We start from the raw sequence: 18,036 nt of genomic DNA, 5'->3' as shown, positions 1-18,036 counted from the left end.
TCCATCTATGGCTACACCCACTAATCTATTGCCATTTATTCTTATCTATCATATATCGATTGCTGTACCTTCCCATATGTCCTCCCCATACGTTCCAATCTACCTAACCAGCTATATACATTCTTCACTGTTGTTATACATTCTTATCTATTTAATTTTCTGTCTATCTGTCTACCCAGTTAATCTGGAGCTACACCTTCTAATCTATCTGTTGCTAGCTAGATCATCTATCAGTAACATTTTATCATCTAATCTATTTTATCCATTGCTATACCCTCTCATTTATCTAATTGCTAGATAGATGAGCTATCAACATCTTATCATCTATCTATTGCTATAACTTCTTATCCATCCGTCTTTCCATCCATCTATCCATCTATCTATCTCTCCCAGAGTAGCAGTTTAAGACAACAACTTTTATTTTAACTCGGACATATTTTCAGCTCTAGAACATTTCTTTAAAAAGGTAAATTCGTTCGAGCCATCACCTTGCGCACAAGGTGACTGGGTCATTTAAAAGTCCGCAGGACCTGCAATTAAAGAGAGAAATCATACACAACAGCACAAGAACAGCAAGGCTCTCTCTTTCCAGGGGGGGTTTGCTTTCCTGGTTCTCCTCCCTTCATTCTCATGTTGACTCTGGCTTTAAAGATGTTGTAAATTACTCAAAGTAAAACCTTTTTTTTAAAATACTCCCCCCGCCCATCTGTATAACAAAGGCCAACTAGCTCGCCGGGGGGTCAATTACCTTAATATCTGAGAAGTACAAGACAGATAACTTTTCATCCCAAGACATTGTCTGAACCTGCCTTCTCCTGGGGGGCACTCCCTCAGCATGCCAGTGGCCTAAACACCCCCTAGATCGGGGTCCTTTGGCTTTTCTCTTTTTTAAATTTGGATTCATGGAGATCACTTGACAAAAGAGCCAGAATTTCCACCTTTTCTGCTTATGCAAAGAGGCCATTAGCTGCTTTCACTGGCTTTCTGTTGACACGGAGGCGAAACAGAGCTGGTTTTGCAGGTGCAGTGACCTCTCTGAGGTCTCATTCCCCCCAGCGCCCCAAGAAGAGAAAGATAAAATATTAACCCCCCCCCCTCCACCGCAAAAAGTAAATCTGCACCCACCCACCCCTGCAAACAAAATAAAGGTAAATACTTACTTAGCCCCCGCACCAGGTAAAACCTACTACTCAACAATAGTGGTGCCTTGTTTTTTTCCCTCTGTGCCAAGCACAAGGCTGGAGCCAATTTAGATATGCTATAAATTAAGAGGTTGCCATGGCCACCGCCTTCTCATTGGCCCTCGGCCTCTCTACGTTCCGCGAGACGTCACCAAATCTGAATAAGGATGCGCGAATTACTAAACTGGGAGACAAAGCTGAAGATGGGAACAGCGTGAAAGTGGAGAAAAGTCCCAACCAGCCATCTACACGTAGGAACACCGGGCTCCTGGCTTTTTATGATGATTATGATTGTTCTGTGTTATTATTAATCCCTTTCGTGGACCGGCTGCTTCCACAGAGGCGCTGATGCTGCTCCAGGCCGAGATGCTGCTAAATTGAAAAGCACCGGGCAAGTCACCCCACCAGGATATCTTTGCTTGGCTTCCCCACATTGAACCTGCTGGGAGAGGTGTGGGGGGCGTGGGGGAAGAGTGGGGGGGGGGGGGTCTGGGAAGTCCACGCGACACTTTTTGCCTGCCCTCAGGACGCCCAGGAGAAGAAGGCAAGAAGCTGACAGTGTTGTTCTCCGTTTCCCCCCTTTGCGATCGCTTTCGGCGGCGCGGTGGGGGTTGCATTCTGCTTTATTTTGCTGGTCTCGCCTTCCTCTGCGGAGGTCATGATGGTGCATTGTGCAGGCTGCGAGCGGCCCATCCTGGACAGGTTTCTGCTGAACGTGTTGGACAGGGCATGGCACATTAAATGTGTCCAGTGCTGCGAATGCAAGTGCAACCTGACGGAGAAATGCTTCTCCAGGGAAGGCAAGCTTTATTGCAAAAATGACTTTTTCAGGTAAGTCCCGCAAGGAGGAGGCGAACCCTTCCCCGCCTGCTTGGCTAGCATAGCGGGGCAAGGTTACAGAGCGATACCCTGCTTCTGCGCCTTGCCTAGCGTCCTAGCCACTGAGCTGAGCGCGTTCTGTAATTGGCACCTTGTTGGCGTCTCCTCCATCGGTCGCTGTGGACTCCCGATGCTGCAAAAGGTGTCAGATCTATATGCCACTCCAATTCCCCAAAGGAACCCTATATGTGCCTATGGGGGGGGGGATCCATTTATTAGCCGCACGCCAGGTCGGTTTCAGTGATTTTTTAAAATCCGCAGGCGTCTTGTTGTCCCTATTGTCAATTTCCTCCTTTTGCGATATTCCTCAGAGTTTTCTGTACAGAAGGGAAGATCCTAGAACCGGGGGGGGGGGGGGGGGCTCCAAGCTCCTTGTTCGCTCTGTAACCCCATTCGAATGCTTTTAATGTAGGTATATGCACACGGTTGACCCCGATCCGAGCGGATCGCACGCCAGGCGAGAGAGTACGGGTTCGTAGGTTACTTGAAAAAAATTATTCCGGAGTACAGAAGAATAAAACTTCTCTCAGCAGAAAACTGATTTTCGAATGCCCGGGGGCTTTAAAAACAAAGCTACTTGTATTGCGGAGAGGCAGAGCGTAAATCAGAACTCAAGTGCAGAGAGGCCAGAGAGCGGAATATGGGGGGACATCCCCAAACTCCTTTGCCCCAACATTCCTGCCTGAACTGGGAATTCTCAAAAGCACACTAAAGTTCCTAGCAAGGGTTAGGAGCAAGGCTTTGTGGTCTAATTGGCTATACGTGCACAGAGCAAACTTGTCCTGTGCCGTCCCCTCCCCCCCCCCCTTTTCTTTTAAATCAACAAATGAACTCATTGAAAATGTAAAATCGCCCTAAATATCGCCTGGCCTTTTGTTTCTGGCTGTAATTGAGGTAAATGTGGGCATTTGTTTAGCTAAAGGGTGAAAAGCTCAGGGGATGATTAATACAGAGTGGAGGGAGACGGCAGTTTTCCTAGTCCAGTAGGCCCTAATGAAGGTGAATTTGAATAGGTTAAGTGTCACACTCGCCTTTACACATGTAAACTACCTTTAACGGCCCCTTTGCATTCAGCACCCCTCACGCTGCAACTCCTTAAATGCCTTTAATGATTTTTGATAAGGTGCAGATGAGCCAATTATGCTCCAGGATAAGACAAAAAAATGACTTATGACTTCTAATGCTTTCACTAAATCAACGTCATGGAAAGTGAAGCTGTTAGAAGTTGTGTTTAAACAAGGGAGGGGAAAAAACAGTTTTATTCCTCACGTTCTCCCCCATCGTCCACCCCACTTCCACTAGCCCTCAAACCTCTAGGGAGCCCGAATCAACACCCCAAAGTGGAAACTAAATTTCCTGCTTTGAAAAACAGATACGATTCTATTGCTTCCCTAGGAAAAATATTCCCTTTCTGCAATGCATAATAGTAATAATAATCAATCATTCATTCAATCAATCGGGGAGGGGGCTAGAATGCAGAATAAAAGGAGATCAAAACTAGACCCATTTTCAGCACTGGTGTGTGGGTTGTTTTATTGGGGAAGGGGGAGACCATTTTTAGGATCCTCACATCCCCTCTCCCCACTTGTATTTTGAGTTAAATAAGCAGCCCTCTGTGTTTCTCTTTTGGAACTAACCACCCCTCTAACAACCAAAGTGTCCCGGTTAGATATTTACTAACTGAAATGTGACCTCATGGAAGAGAACAGGAATATTCATAGGAATTATGACTGTGAGGGAAGATCCATTGGTTACCTCCTATGTCCTCGCGAAATGCAGCCTGAAAAAGAATGCAAACGCTCTGCAGATTTCTGGTGGATACAGTGGGGGGTAAAAATTGCTCCATAAATCCCGCAAAACCAAAGCGGATCGTTATTTTTTACACCGAACCGTGGCCGTTCCTTAAAGCGGCCCATCTGCATCACAGGCATTCACGCGCATCTATAAAAACCTTGTCCACTTCCCTCGCCTTATTCTGAGCTGCGATCTAGCTACCAATGCATGTCTGCCCCAAAATACAGCTCCGAAAATTGCCCCTTCGCCTCCCAACTTGGGCGCCCCAAAGAGAAGGATTTTTCCCTTCCTCCGCGCCGTGTCTGAGCAAAACCGAATTGAGCAAATGCTGTAATGCCGAGGACACTTTCTACCTGCCGGAGATAAGGGAGGGATCAAACAAAACAGACTCCCCAGAATATTTCCCATGGAGACGGAACTATTAAAGTGGGGGTGAGGGGGGGTGTCCATTAGTATGGAGTCAAACAAGGGCACTCGGTGCTGGGCGATCATTCACAAGTAAACGCGAGTCCTCTCTTGGGCTACTTGAGGCGCGTTTTGCTCGCCGCGAGAGGAATCATTTTGCGCACGCATTTTGTTGGCGACCAAATCCGCTTTCCTTTCATTGTCGGAATCCAGGCAATTGCTTTCATGGCCTCATCTCCCCACCCCTCTCCACCCACGCGCCTGCAGTTGGGGGGATGCACTTATAGGGGACTGGGAGGCCGGGCCGCTAAGCACCCGGGTATTTACTTTCCTCCTGTCTCTCTCTCTCTCGCTCCGTTTTTAGGCGGTTCGGTACCAAATGCGCAGGCTGCTCCCAAGGCATCTCTCCAAGCGACCTCGTCAGGAAAGCCCGAAACAAAGTCTTTCACCTGAACTGTTTCACGTGCATGGTTTGCAACAAACAGCTCTCCACCGGAGAGGAACTTTATATCATAGACGAAAACAAATTTGTTTGCAAAGAGGACTATTTGAACTCGCCCAGCTTAAAGGAAGGGAGCCTCAACTCAGGTATGGAGCGTCCGCCAGCCTCTAACCGGGGGTGGGACCGTAGAGGCCTAGCATAGGTGTGAATTTAAAACGCATCCGGGAGGGGATTTTAGTTTCTTATTCCAACAGCAAATTCTAGAAAACTGCGGGTCTTGAAGTCTTTTTTGTATTGGCTGGGCCTCTCTCTCTCTCATACACACACACACACACACACACACACACACACATACACACACACACACTGGCACCAGATACAACCTGAGTTATCGCTGTCCTATACCCACAAGTATGGGTGTATTTGGGGGGGATCCTTTACCGATTTATTATTTTTGATCTTTATACATATACCTGGGTGTCCCCCCCCCCTTTTTTTCTTTTTTTCCTATTTCTCAAAATACTGACGGTTCGGAGAGGGTGGTGGAGGGAGAGCAGAAAAGTGGACTAAAACCTGGATGAGGGGCTGGGGGGAAGGGGCTGGAGTGGGAGGAGGATGCAGGGTAAAGCCAGGGTTGGAAGTGAAGAGCGAAGAGATATTTCCATTTAAAAAAATCCAGGGGGCACATTCAGCAGGCGCTGGGGAAAAGCGGCCGCTGTCAATTACATTTACAGACCCAGCTGGGGAACATGTGACCAGACCCGGGAAGGGGGATGTGGCAGTTTGGGGAGACAGCTGTTTTTCCGGGTTCCTGTTTGATTTGGGCTACGAACATTACCTTCCCCTAAACGCCATCCACGCTCTGCGATCTTTAAAACATCCCCATGGCCTGGGATATTTTCCCGGCTTCCTTATGTGTGAAGAGAATCCAGACAAGGCCCCAAGCTCCCAACCCTCACTCGGGAGCGATCCCTTCACTGCCATGGGGCTAACAGCTCCTGAGGCCTTCCACTTTCTCCCTCTACTGATAAACTGCCTTCCTTTCCCCTAGAATCACACAGAGATCCTCAGATTTTCCTTCCTTTCTGTCTGTCAGAGCCCCTCATAAAACGCAATGGATTGAATGCCCCAGATCCCCAGCTCTGCTAGTCTGCTGTGTCTGTGTCTCATTGCGGCGTGTGTGTACAGTGCAGGCTGTTCGCATTCACAGGAGCACGCGTTGTGGGCCCGATCCTCCTCTCTTGAGGCAGAGGCAGAACTCCCGTTTGACTTCCTTGGAAGCTGTCTCGGCATCAGGGCAGCGGGATCGGGCCCTCACTGGCACAGCGGTCTATGCCTGTGGCCTGTGCTCCCCCCTTCCCCTGGGGTCCTTTCGGTACCTGCGGCTGGATCTTGCCAGGCGGCTCCCTTGGGCGCTGCTCGGAGCCAGGCGAGCAGAGGCTGCCCGGCGGTCTTCACCTTAGGGGCCTGTTTGGGAGCGGGGGAGGCGGGCAGCTGGCCTATTTCCGATCCCAGGGTCGGGGTTTCGCTGGCTCCGAAGCGTGGGGGGATGAGCCAGGGCCAAGGCGGTGAAGGAAATCCCCGAGCCCCGGTGGTTACAGCCAGGGCTTTGTGGCATGGGTTCTTGTTCCCCAGCTGCGGCTCGATTTGTGTCTTAAAGGAAAACGCTCAGCTGGTCCAAACGAAAGCGCTTCCTTCCCCAGTGTGGGAGCCTTGGACAGCTCCTTCTATGCCAATGGGTTGCAAATCTGCCATCCGGATCCAGTCACCCTGTCGTAAATCCGATGCGACGCCACCGAAGCCAGAGGTTTCACACCGGAGTCACACCCTCTGCCTGCTCCAGTGGCAGAAAAGGCCGGGGGTGTTGCGCTTCCCTGTTGCCACATAGCCCGATGAGCCCATGTTGCTGCTGATTCAGACCCTCATTAACTCTTCGTGGTGTTCACGGGGGAGTGATTGATTCGTGTTAAATTAGCGCAGAGAGTTAGGAGGATCTGGCCTCCAAAGAAGTTCAACCCCCCCCCTCCCCGGGAGGGACCGTGGGGGTGAAGGTCCCGTCTCTGCCCAGAGTCATCCATCTCCCTCTGCCTCTCCCTTGCAGTGTCCTCCTGCACAGACAGAAGTTTGTCCCCGGATCTCCAGGACCCCATGCAGGATGATACAAAGGAAACAGACAACTCCACCTCCTCGGACAAAGAGACCACCAACAACGAGAACGAGGAACAGAACTCGGGCACCAAGAGGAGGGGACCTCGGACTACAATTAAAGCCAAGCAACTGGAGACTCTCAAGGCTGCCTTTGCTGCTACCCCCAAACCTACCAGGCACATCCGGGAACAGCTGGCCCAGGAGACAGGGCTCAACATGAGAGTGATCCAGGTACAGACAAGCGCAGCTACGAGGGGTGCCATAGCAGAGCATAGGAGAAAGGATCAAAAACAGGGACTAGAGTGACCGCCCATAGCATCGCCATCTGCTTAACCAGGTGGGGCGAGCACGTATCCGAGTCATTCTTGCTTCCCTCTCTTTGGATCCCTTGGGGTCCAGCTCCCAGCCACCTACTTTTGTTACATCACAGCCTGTCGCCATGGAGATGACTGTGACGTCCCAAACTCAGCAGTCCCACTTCAGGGCTGTGAGAAGTGGGAGGGGGAGGAGGGGAGAGAAAATTCTGATATTTAAAGAAAAGGGTTCTGGCAAGATGCCAAAGTGTCGGAGGAAATTGGCATATGTTAACAAAGGCGAGGCCAAGTAGATCTTTGCCATGAATATCTCCCCTTGGTAATAATTATACATACCCCTTTAAGAGGCTTTACGAATGAGGTAAGCCCCCACTTTATAGATGGGGAAACTGAGGCACAAGGCAGCTAAGTGATTTGCAAAGATTCATCCATGTGGCAAAGCTGGAACCCGAACCTAGGACCCCTCACTCCCACGCCACTGCTCAATTCTTACTGTCCCTCTTGTGGTGTTCTCTAGATTCTGAACGCTTCCTCTCGCCTAACCAAGAGGACAATTTCCTCGTCAATATTATGATAACAGTTCTAATAATTGGCCACTGTTGTTAGTACTAGCGATGATGATCAGAGATTTTGTTTTGAAAGCTCTCTAGTTATATAATTGTTTTCTTCGTCTGGAGAGTCCTCAGGCGAAAGCCAGCACTCAGTCTCAAGCATTGGTGTGCTTAGCGCCCCCTCCAGAGCCCTCTGAACTCGATGGAAAGGCTCCAGTCCTTTGGATCTGGCCCTTACGCCAGACGTGGATCTGCAGACTTGCTGACCAACCCAGGCCTGGAGTTTGGGACTCAGCCTTTCCCGTGCGGGTTTGAGCCCCCCACGCACTCTGGGCAGCGCTTTGAGGGAGTTATCCAAAGTGGATCGACTCCCATTGATTTCAGTGAGTTTCGGATCAGATCCAAGTTCCCTAAAGAACTGACTCAGCTCCCAACGAGGTCAATGAAAAGGCTCCGGTTGACATCAGTGGGAGATGATGCCAATCCAAATGGAGGCCATGTTAGCCAAAAACAAAAAAACGACCAAGCAGTCCCCAGTAGACTCCGGGTCTATAGGCTATATCTGGTGCTGGATGCAAAATCCAGCAGGCCGGATTATTACATCTCCATCCAATACCTGATGGCAAGTTCTTCCAAACACGATGTCAACCAGATGCCTCAACCTTCGTTCAGTTCCCTGCTTACTTATTTGAAGCAATGTCAGTTCTTCATTAAAATCTCTTTATCCTGTACTTGCCTGGTGGGACTTTCAGGCTAAGCCAGTCAGCGGAAAAGAGTTCAGAGCGGTCCCCGCCCAAAAATCCATTAACCATAAATTAAAAGTGAAAATCATAAAAAAAGCTGTAAAGCAAAGGGGGTCTAGAGAAGAAATTAACTTCAGTCCTTTAAACTGGGTCAACCCGAGAGCTGTCTGTCTTGACATTTTGCAACAAGATTTATTCACACTGTTGGTTAAGAGAATCTGCACATTTATATTAAAGAGGAAATTGGGGAGGAATCAAAACAATTTCCAAAACAGAGACATAGATTGAGGTAAACCAGAGAAGTATGTTCGGGTCTCTTGCTACTGCTAAAGTAATACATTCAAAGGCGTTTTTGCTGTACTGTTGGCAAATATATAGTGTAGAGCGTGTGAAAAAAAATTGTTCCAGACCAAACAAAAGGAGGGATGGAGTGTTCTGTATTTCACCTCTGAAATCTGCAAGATGGGAAAATGTCCAAGAATTCCTGTCTTGCCCCCCCCCCCCCCCACCTCCCGCTTTAGCATCGGGCGCTGTACATATTCTCAGTGTTCTCATTTATTGCTATACATTTCTATCTGTCTCCATACACTCTGTATTGCTCTACGTTTCTGTCGATGAGTGGATAGCTAGATTAGGAAAGCAGGCACCCCCACAACTGTTTGCAGTTTGAAAAGTCCCTTTAATTGCCTTTATGTCTTCTCGGCTTTAGAGGAGGGGGGGTAGGAAGCACACTTCATTATAAACCTCTCCAAGGGTGTGCAAAAATCCTTCACTCTTGGATGGTTCTCAGAGTTCACTCGCAACTTTCCTCTTCTTTTTAATTCAAAGCCAATCTGCTCCACTGGCTAAACTGCAGAGTTTAATCCCCCGGTTGGAAGTTTCTCTTCATTTTTCTTCAGAGCCTCTTCGCCTGCCTCTTGTAAAGGGTCCAGAAAGTATTCAGCTTGTCCAAAGAATGGGAAAGTGGATCTTCGGGGAGCCTGTCAGCTGGGAGTTGGCGGGGGGAGGATGTGACTTGCTGCTGCCTTCATCTGGCAAATCCTGCAGGAGAAACTTGGAACATCTTGAGGCGATCATGTGAAGGGAACCCGCCTCTTAGCTGGCATCCTATTAACACCACCAGCTTCCCGGTCTGGCTGTATACGTGTGTACAGCAGCAGATCTATGCGCCCCTACATCGCAGAGACCAGTCCGTGCGTTAGTCGATTAGTCTGGAGACCGCGGCCGTCCTGGGGCAGACACGTAGTGCAGGAGACAGGCCAGGCCAGTTAAAAGCAGGCAGATCAGAACTGTTGTGCCGGCCCCTCCAAAGCGCCCGTGTGGCTTGACGGGGCCTTGGGAGGCAGCTGGCGGGAGCTGGGGGGGGGGGGATGTTGTCACCACGTTGCTGATGTTGTTTAATCTGCCCGCAGGTTTGGTTCCAGAATCGAAGGTCCAAAGAGAGGAGAATGAAACAGCTGAGCGCGCTGGGGGCCAGGAGGCATGCCTTCTTCAGGAGTCCTCGGCGCATGCGCCCTCTGGGAGGCAGGCTGGATGAATCTGAAATGTTGGGTTCTACCCCTTACTCTTATTATGGAGGTAATGAGCATTTTATGGATCACTTCCTGGATGACCTCCTAACACTCCTTGTATTCAAACATTGTAAAAACAAAACAAACACAGATCCCAGAGCAAACAAATTAAGGCTGGAGGAATCCTTCTTTTTCTTTCTTTCATTCTTTCTTTCTTCTTGATCATTTTTCATTCTTTCACTTTTCTTTGTCTTTCTTTCTTTCATTCATTTTTATTTGATCCTGGTTCTTTCTTTCTTTTCTTTCTTGTTCGTCCATTCATTTGTTCATTTGTATTTGATTATTGTTCTTCTTCATTTTTCTTTCTTGTCCATTCATTTGTTCATTTTTATTTGATCATTGTTCATTCTTTCATTTTTCTCTCCTGTTAATCGATTTATTTGTTCGTTCTTTTCTATTTGATCACTGTTCTTTCTTTGGTTTGTTCATTTGTTCTTTCTTTCTCGTTTCTTTTTATTCTTTCTTTTGCCACCTTAAGAAATTAAGGCTCTGAAGTCTATTACATTTTATAGCATTTCATTGTGTCTTTTAAAGGAGAGAGCCCGCTGCTTGCGTTCTGTATTAACTGGCCGTAAGACTCTGGAGTTTGTCCTTAAGGGAAGGTCTTGGTGCTTTCTCCCAATCCGGTTCACGCCACTTCCTTCCAAAGTGTTAGCTCCGGATTCTCTTCATTGTTACCGCCTTTCCTGGCTGGGTGCGGGAGGGGGAAGGAATTTGTGGGTCTGGTAAAACTGTTACCTTCTGTGCCCTGAACATCGCCTGAGTGGAGCAAACCCCGGCGCGTAGGCCTTTGTCCTATTTCCGGGAGCTCCGCAGCCGGGAGAAGTGGGGGAGCCGTGGTTGCCGGGTGTGTCTCCTTCTACTCGGCGATTGTACATAGACAGGAAGAGATGCGGTCTTTGGGGGGCTTTGCCGCCTCTCGTGCCCCTAGGGGTTAGATCGCACCCATGCGCTGCTGATGCAATCTGGGATTCCCGAGAGAAAGGAAAGAGTTAATCTCCAGTTAAAGTCCCTCTCCGTCCCGTACGTGAAGGGTTCCGGATTTCACGGGAGCTGCGCGGGGCGCCATAGAGAAGCTCCCGCTGTGATGCTGTAGGGCTCGATCCTCCAGACTTTACTACTGGGGGTAAATTTACTGCTCCGGTGCGAGGTCCTGCCCGGTTACCTTACTCCTGTCCTGTCCACAGCCAGGGGCCGGATTCTGACCTCAGTTACCCCTGGTGTGAATCCGGATTCACACCGGTGTAACCGACCCCAGATTCTGGCTCTGTAGGACTCGTCGCCTGAATAAAGTTTACTCCCAGGAGTAAACGCTCCGGATTTAGACGCACAGCTGGCAAATGATCATGAAACCCACCTCACAGACAGGAGGCGAAAGATACCTTCCCTGCGGCTTGGGGGCTGTTTCCTGGCCAGAGGAGCGGCGCGGTGGGGGGTGGGGGTTGTGGTTGTGTCGATTCGGCTTTTGAGGCAGAAGGGGATTCCCTCGTCTCCCAGTCCCGCCCTTAGAAATACATCGCATGGCAGATGGAGCGCGCTCCTGGCGTGACAGAGACTGGGTGGGTCTTTTAAAGGAAGCATCATTCGTACAGAAAGTAACACGCGAAAGGCAGGGGGCTGCCCTGTCTCTGCCGCTGCTCCCCAGCAGCGAAACCCGGGGATGCTGTGAGTTCATGGCCGCGGGGCTCGACTAGCCCCTCCGCAAACCCGCCCAAGGCGCTCGGAGCCCAGAGCGGCCCGGCAGCCCCAGCCCCAGGCTGTAATGGAATCTCGCTGGATTCGAGGAGTTTGAATACAACCTATTCCCAAACTTTCCTTCTTCCCATCCCTCCGTCCTTGTCTCTTCCCATCCCTCCATCCCTTCCTCTCTCCTTCTTTCCATCCCTCCATCCCTTCCTCTCTCCTTCTTTCCATCCCTCCATCCCTTCCTCTCTCCTTCTTCCCATCCCTCCGTCCTTGTCTCTTCCCATCCCTCCATCCCTTCCTCTCTCCTTCTTTCCATCCCTCCATCCCTTCCTCTCTCCTTCTTTCCATCCCTCCGTCCCTTCCTCTCTCCTTCTTTCCATCCCTCCATCCTTTTTTCTTTCTTTCCGTTCCTCCGTCCTTTTCTCTTTCCTTCTTTCCATCCCTTCCTCTTTCCTTCTTTCCATCCCTCCAACCCTTCATCTTTCCTTCACTTTCTTTCCACCTCTCTCTCTCTCTCTCGCCCCCGCTGCTCATTGGCCCGGAGGTACCGATCACGGATCATTCTCGCCCAGAAACCAACGAGCTAAGGACCCAACTGGCCAAGGCAGCGGGTAGGAGGGAAGGTGAGGGCCGGTTGCCATGACTTTGCCACCCTTCCTGTGGCATCTGTTTGAAGGGTCGTCGCCCCCCCCCCCCACTCCCCCCGCAGCCGCCCACATCCCCCCGCCCTCCCTCGCCCTGAATGCGAGCTCAGCTTGTCGAGATCTCCTCTAATCCCCCTGTTAGAGATTCCGTCCGGTCCTTGGCCAAGTTTGCACCCCTGCAGCAAGTAAGAAAGGGGCATTGTGATGAAGCTGTCTGAATGAACAGAGCCCCGCTCCCACTCAGCCCCCGCCCCCCCGCGTGTGTGCCCGGGAACAAAGCTCCAGCTGCCCCCTTTTGTACCTCTTTCAGACGGCATTTGTTCCAATTACCTCCGAGCTCCCGGAGCATATGGAAGGTCACTATCACAGGGGCCGGGCCCTGCGTGTTTGCTAGTTGTTTTCTCCCCCTTGTCGGCTCCTTCCCCTCCCCGCTCGGGCCATGTGGCCCCTCGAAATTCGGCCCCTTCACGACACGCAGGGGCCGATCTCTCCCTAGCGGTGCCTGTTGGGGTGCGGGCGGGGGAGGGGGGTCATTGCCCCGCCACTGAAGGCAGCTTGGGATGTGGGGAGGGGGCGCTGAAAGCTGGAGCTAGCCCTAGCTGGGGGTTGCCAGCCTGCCTGGCTGCTGCGTGAGCTGGGGGCTTAGAAAAATGACCCCTCCCTTGCAACCCTGCCATTGCTGAGCGGGGGGAAAATCCTCCTGTTCTTTCCTTCTGTGCCAGCTAAATAACAGATTTTTTTCCATCCAGCCATTTACACAGTCTCTCTCTCTCTCTCTCTCTCTCTCTCTCTCTCTCTCTCTCTCTCCCATCCTCCTGTATCTAGAGAGAAAGATCTCCCTGGAGTTGTGAGGGTAGATTTTTTTTTTTTTACAGAGCGCTATAGACAGTGACACCTTTTCTAGTTCTTTTTATTAATTTTTGGTCAGTTACAATTATGGAGACTATTTTGTTTTTACGTTTGGGAAGAAATTCAGCGCGTTCAGATACACTCCCCCCCCCCCCCCCCCCCCAGAGGTTTCTAATCATGTCCCGGATTTCGCGGCTTTCCAGAGACTTCCGCTATTTTCAAAGATTCCCACTGTGATGCTGTTGTTCTGGGGGGTGCTGGGGGGGTTGCTTGTCAGGATGAAAGCGCAATCAATGTCGATATTACTTAGGGGGGTTCATCGACTTAAATACACTGTTTTTTCCCCATCCGCTCCTACTTATTTGAAGCAAAACCTTTTAAAAATTACAACCTAACCCCCTTTCCCATTTCCCTCGGGAAAATATTTATTAGACGTGTTGTTATAATTCTATCTCCTCTGAAAGCATTTCCGCTTTATCTGGTTAGTGGAAGACGTTGGGGCTATTAACGGTTACAGTCACTAGTGCACGGTTAGGAATCTGTTTATTCTGTTCTTTTGCACGTGATGAAGGTGGGATATTCTGCAGCTTGGTGGCTTCCGAAAAAAGCGCGCAAGTGTCAGATACAAATCTCTGTAGCTGATAAAAATGTCCCGGCTTCTGATCCTAGACCTTGCTCGCCCGTTGGACAATTGAGCTGGATAATCGTGGGGCCCCAGTAACGCGTTTGAACCAAGCCCTCCCTGGTTTTTGTCACAGGATCTGGAAATGGGTGTCGCTCGGCTTAGGGTGGGGACAGGCAGTGAAAGAAGCAGCCAGCAAATAAATGCCGGACCCTGAAAGCTCACTTCCATGAGCTGCTCTTCTGTGGTGGAGCAGAAGCGACGGGCCAGGCGGCGGCAAAGGCCCGCCCCTCTCCGCGTTGCTGTACCGGGCCCCTGACCGCCTTTGCGCGTGTGCTGGGTACCGGCTGCGGGGAGAGAGGTGCGCACCTGGCCCTCGGGGCGGTGTGGCCCTGCGCGCAGACAGTTCGCAGCCGCTCCTGGGGGTGGGAGGCGCTAGCTCCGGCCAGTCCCGGAAAACCCTCGGGCTCTGGGCTGGGGAGTCTGGTTTCAGCTGGGCCGGGGAGGCTCTGGAGCGCCCCGGCCCCGCCTCACCCTCCTCTCTCTCCCCTGCTCCAGATTACCAAGGAGACTACTACGGGCCAGGCGGGAACTACGATTTTTTCCCCCACGGGCCTCCCTCGCAAGCCCAGTCCCCAGCAGACTCCAGCTACCTTCCGACCTCAGGGCCCGGCTCCACGCCCCTGGGGCCCCTGGAGCCCCCGCTCCCCGGACACCACTCCTCCGAAAACCAAAGGTACACCGACATGATCTCGCACCCCGACACCCCGAGCCCCGAGCCGGGCCTGACCGGCTCGCTGCACCCCATTCCCGGCGAGGTCTTCAGCGGCGGCCCCAGCCCCCCTTTCTCCATGTCCAGCAACAGCGGGTACAGCGGCCCCCTCTCGCATCCAAACCAGGAGCTGAACGAGGCAGCGGTGTGGTAGGGCTGACCCAGCCAGGGGGTGTGGGGGTGCTGGGGACCCCCGGCTCCCTCTGCCCCAGGCAGATCCAGCCTCCTCGTCCCAGCCCCGGCTAAGACACCAGGAACCAAAACCGGCCGCCTGACACTGATGCCAAAATTCTCCGGAGTCCCACCCCCACCCCAAGCCACAGGACCACAGGCCGCGGGGGGCCCCGCACTCAGTGTCTTTCTTCCTCGCCACGTGTGAGCAGGCACGGCTGCCGAAACGTGCCAGTGCTGACTAACCTCTGCAAGGATCTGAAGCAGCATCTCTTGGACCAAAGCTGAACTGGACTGGATCACAGATTTCCTGATTGACTGGACTGCCTACTTTTCGGGGGCGGGGGGGCTTTTCTTTCTTTCTTTCTTTCTTTCTTTCTTTCTTTCTTTCTTTCTTTCTTTCTTTCTTCAATCCAGAATTGCATCTTTTTAATCTTAATCTGGAAAGGGGGGAACCCCCTCATAATCCACTTTTTTTTTAATTAGAAGGTTCGTTTTGTGGTGATGGAGGTGGGAATGGGAACTGGTGTGTCTTGCAAAAGAAAACCTTCACTGATGACAAGGCGCCCCCTCGTGGTTAGTTCTGGTTTAGCTTTCCAGGACTGTGGAACTTTAATGTTTGGAGAGACTTGGGGTTTGTTTTGTTTTCCACTGGGCAGAAATATAACTAAAACTACCAATAAAAAAGCGATCCAAGTCTGAATGTCTCTGGCAAACACCACTTCAAACCCAAAAGTTTATTGGAGGCCACACGGATTGAAGGATGTATTATAGTTTTTGCTTCTAGTTTCTTTATTTTGTATAAAGAAGAAACAAATAAAGTATGTTTTTGTGTTTACTGGTTATTTATTGTACTTTAGTCAACTAATGCTCCAACATTTTTATATTCTTAAGGGGGGGGGTGAGGGGGAGTGACAGGAAAGAGGTTTGCCTAAAAAATATTTAAAAGGCTAATACTTTTTAAAAAGAAAAGAAATTGTTTTTCAAAAGCCTTGTGGATTTCCTTTCACCACTGCCTCTTGCAGCTGGCGGCAGCTTGACTAGCTCGTGTCGTTCAGTGTGAATACAAGGCCTGTTCGTTAACTAATCCTCATTCACCTGGTCCCTTTTTTTAAGAAAAGGAAAGTAGCAACTGGGGTTTAAAAAATTCTGCCACAATAGCTTTAGCTTCTTGACATTGTTGGAAAAGCTCTGGCAGGAGACAGTGCAGCTGAAATATTGTGCAGCGAGCGCTCTTCTTTACAATGTACTGCAATGGCGCTGCCCGGTGTCAGAGGTATTTAGTAGTTAGTGTCATTATAGCCCCCCTCCAGCATTGGGCAAGAAGTGTCTAGGACATCAGGGGGTTCATCCTGCAGTCCTGACTCAGCTGAGTAGCCCTTACTCACGGAAGTACCCAATTTCTGCAGGCCCATTAAAACCCTTGTGAGTCAGGAGAGCTCCAATGCCAGGCTCCAATGCCAAGTCATCTTCCCTCAGAGACGTTTGCCAGGCTTTCTTCAAACGGCCAAGCCCATCCGAGCCAAGGGACCGAAAGACTTTCATCGGCTTCGTCAGTGGGCTTTGGATCGAGCCGCCGTGAGATTCAAGGAGGGGTTGCTTTCAGTTTGTTTTTGCCTCTTGAGATTCATATTAGCTTGAGGTCAATGCATACACAACACAGGCAAAGAGTGATAATGGGTGTTTTGATTATCTTTTCATCTTCTCTGCAAACCACCCCCACCCCCCAAACAAGTCTCCAACCCCACCCGGAAATTGGAGCTCGAGAGGAATGATTTACCAAGCGAGCGCCGCACTTGTCACAATAGCCCAAGAAAAGAGACGGAGTGAGACAATTTTAATTAGGCAGCCACATTTCTCTCCTCCTCCTGCAGCAGCAGCCCGAGAGAAGCAGAAAGCCCGCTCGGAGAGGGCGGAATTGTACACGGTGCAGCCCAGCCAGCAAGGGCGGACTCAGTAGACCAGCAGCTGTGGGAGTCAGTAACTGCTCAGGGCTGAGGCGATCAGAGTGGCCTTATCGCTATAACTAGCTAGGTGGTCAGTTTTGTTAAAATAACATTGTCTGCAATGATTGGCTTAAAAGTGTGTTTGTGTGTGTGTGTGAGAGAGAGACAGACCTCAGTTTCTCAGCATGACTAGCTGAAGGATGTAATTCAGTTGTTTTATACACATAATCTCGTCACACACACGTACAAAGGCGACTGACACAGATGCACAACTAGACACACAGCACACACACACCCCTGTTTTCTTTTCGATGCTACTTTACAATTCTGGAAAGAATTGCCCTGTTTTTTTTGTAATCACCCCAATGCAAACAAGGCCTCTCTCTGCGAAGAAGCTAGTGCTGCCCATGGGGGTGTTAGGAGTGAGGCTTTTGGGGGTAGAATGGGGGCTGTGAGACACGTTGATTTCAAACTAACGGTCGCTGCGTGTCATGGGTGCGTCGTCAGTGCAGAGTTATGGGAAAGGCTGGTGCTGGCTCCAAAGGCTGCTGACGTTAGCCTCTCAGCCCAAGACGGTGGGAGAAGACGGGGGTCACCTGGGAAACAACAGGTGAAAGCCCCAGAACCAGCGCTTAGCTTGTTGATGCTGCTGGATCTTTCTTGCAGTTGTTTGTTAACCCCCCTGAGCTAAACCCATTGTGCCAAGGAAAAGGGGCAGGGAAAAAGGGCAGAGACTGAGACCTTTTTACATGGCTCATGCTCCCTTTCAGTGTGGGTGAAAAATACCTTCTCCGGGCTGGAGCAGGGGGCCCAGGACTAGTGATGGCCCATGCTGCTGTGGGATTGCTCAAGAAAGCGCAGCTCCCCCTCTGTGGGTGTCGGGGGAGGTGGTATAGTCAGCAGCCCCGTCATTGCTGGAGAAACCGAGTGGTGCTGCTGTTGTGTGCTGCTCGTTGTCTGGGGTGCAGGCAGGGAAGGTGATGATGGGGCAGTTGGGGCAGGAGGCCTTGTGTTGAGGTGTAGCTAACTTGCAGTAGCCAGGAACCGTCCCTGATCCTCCCCTGCCCAACGTCTGAGGGTGTGTGGTTCTTGTGTATCCAGTGCTGTAAAAGGTTCCTTCTCTTCAGGGCAGCCCAGCTGCCGCTCACTCTGGAAATAGCCCCTGCCACTGTGAGATAATCACGGGACCCGCTGGGTGAGGTGACATCTTTCCTTGGGCCCACATCTCTCACCAGCAGCAGTTGGTCCAGTAAAAGATACAGCCTTACCCGCCTTGTCTGTCTCCTAGCCTAGGCCCAACATGGCAACTGCCGACCAC

General features: G+C 50.8%; 1 protein-coding gene across 1 annotated transcript; it reads left to right on the top strand.

The window, feature by feature from the left end:
- The first annotated feature begins 1,218 nt into the window (after positions 1-1,218).
- Positions 1,219-15,856, top strand: LHX5 (LIM homeobox 5). Its single transcript, XM_007071898.4, has 5 exons — positions 1,219-2,012; positions 4,624-4,847; positions 6,803-7,080; positions 9,870-10,035; positions 14,388-15,856. The coding sequence occupies exons 1-5, from the start codon at positions 1,840-1,842 to the stop codon at positions 14,753-14,755; spliced, it is 1,209 nt and encodes a 402-aa protein (XP_007071960.2). The 5' UTR covers positions 1,219-1,839; the 3' UTR covers positions 14,756-15,856.
- The last annotated feature ends 2,180 nt before the right edge of the window (positions 15,857-18,036 follow it).

Source organism: Chelonia mydas, chromosome 15 (assembly GCF_015237465.2).
Source record: "Chelonia mydas isolate rCheMyd1 chromosome 15, rCheMyd1.pri.v2, whole genome shotgun sequence".
In the NCBI taxonomy this organism is placed as follows: Eukaryota; Metazoa; Chordata; order Testudines; family Cheloniidae; genus Chelonia; species Chelonia mydas.
The sequence above is the reverse complement of the archived record's forward strand: the minus strand, read 5'-3'. Positions and strand labels throughout refer to the sequence as shown.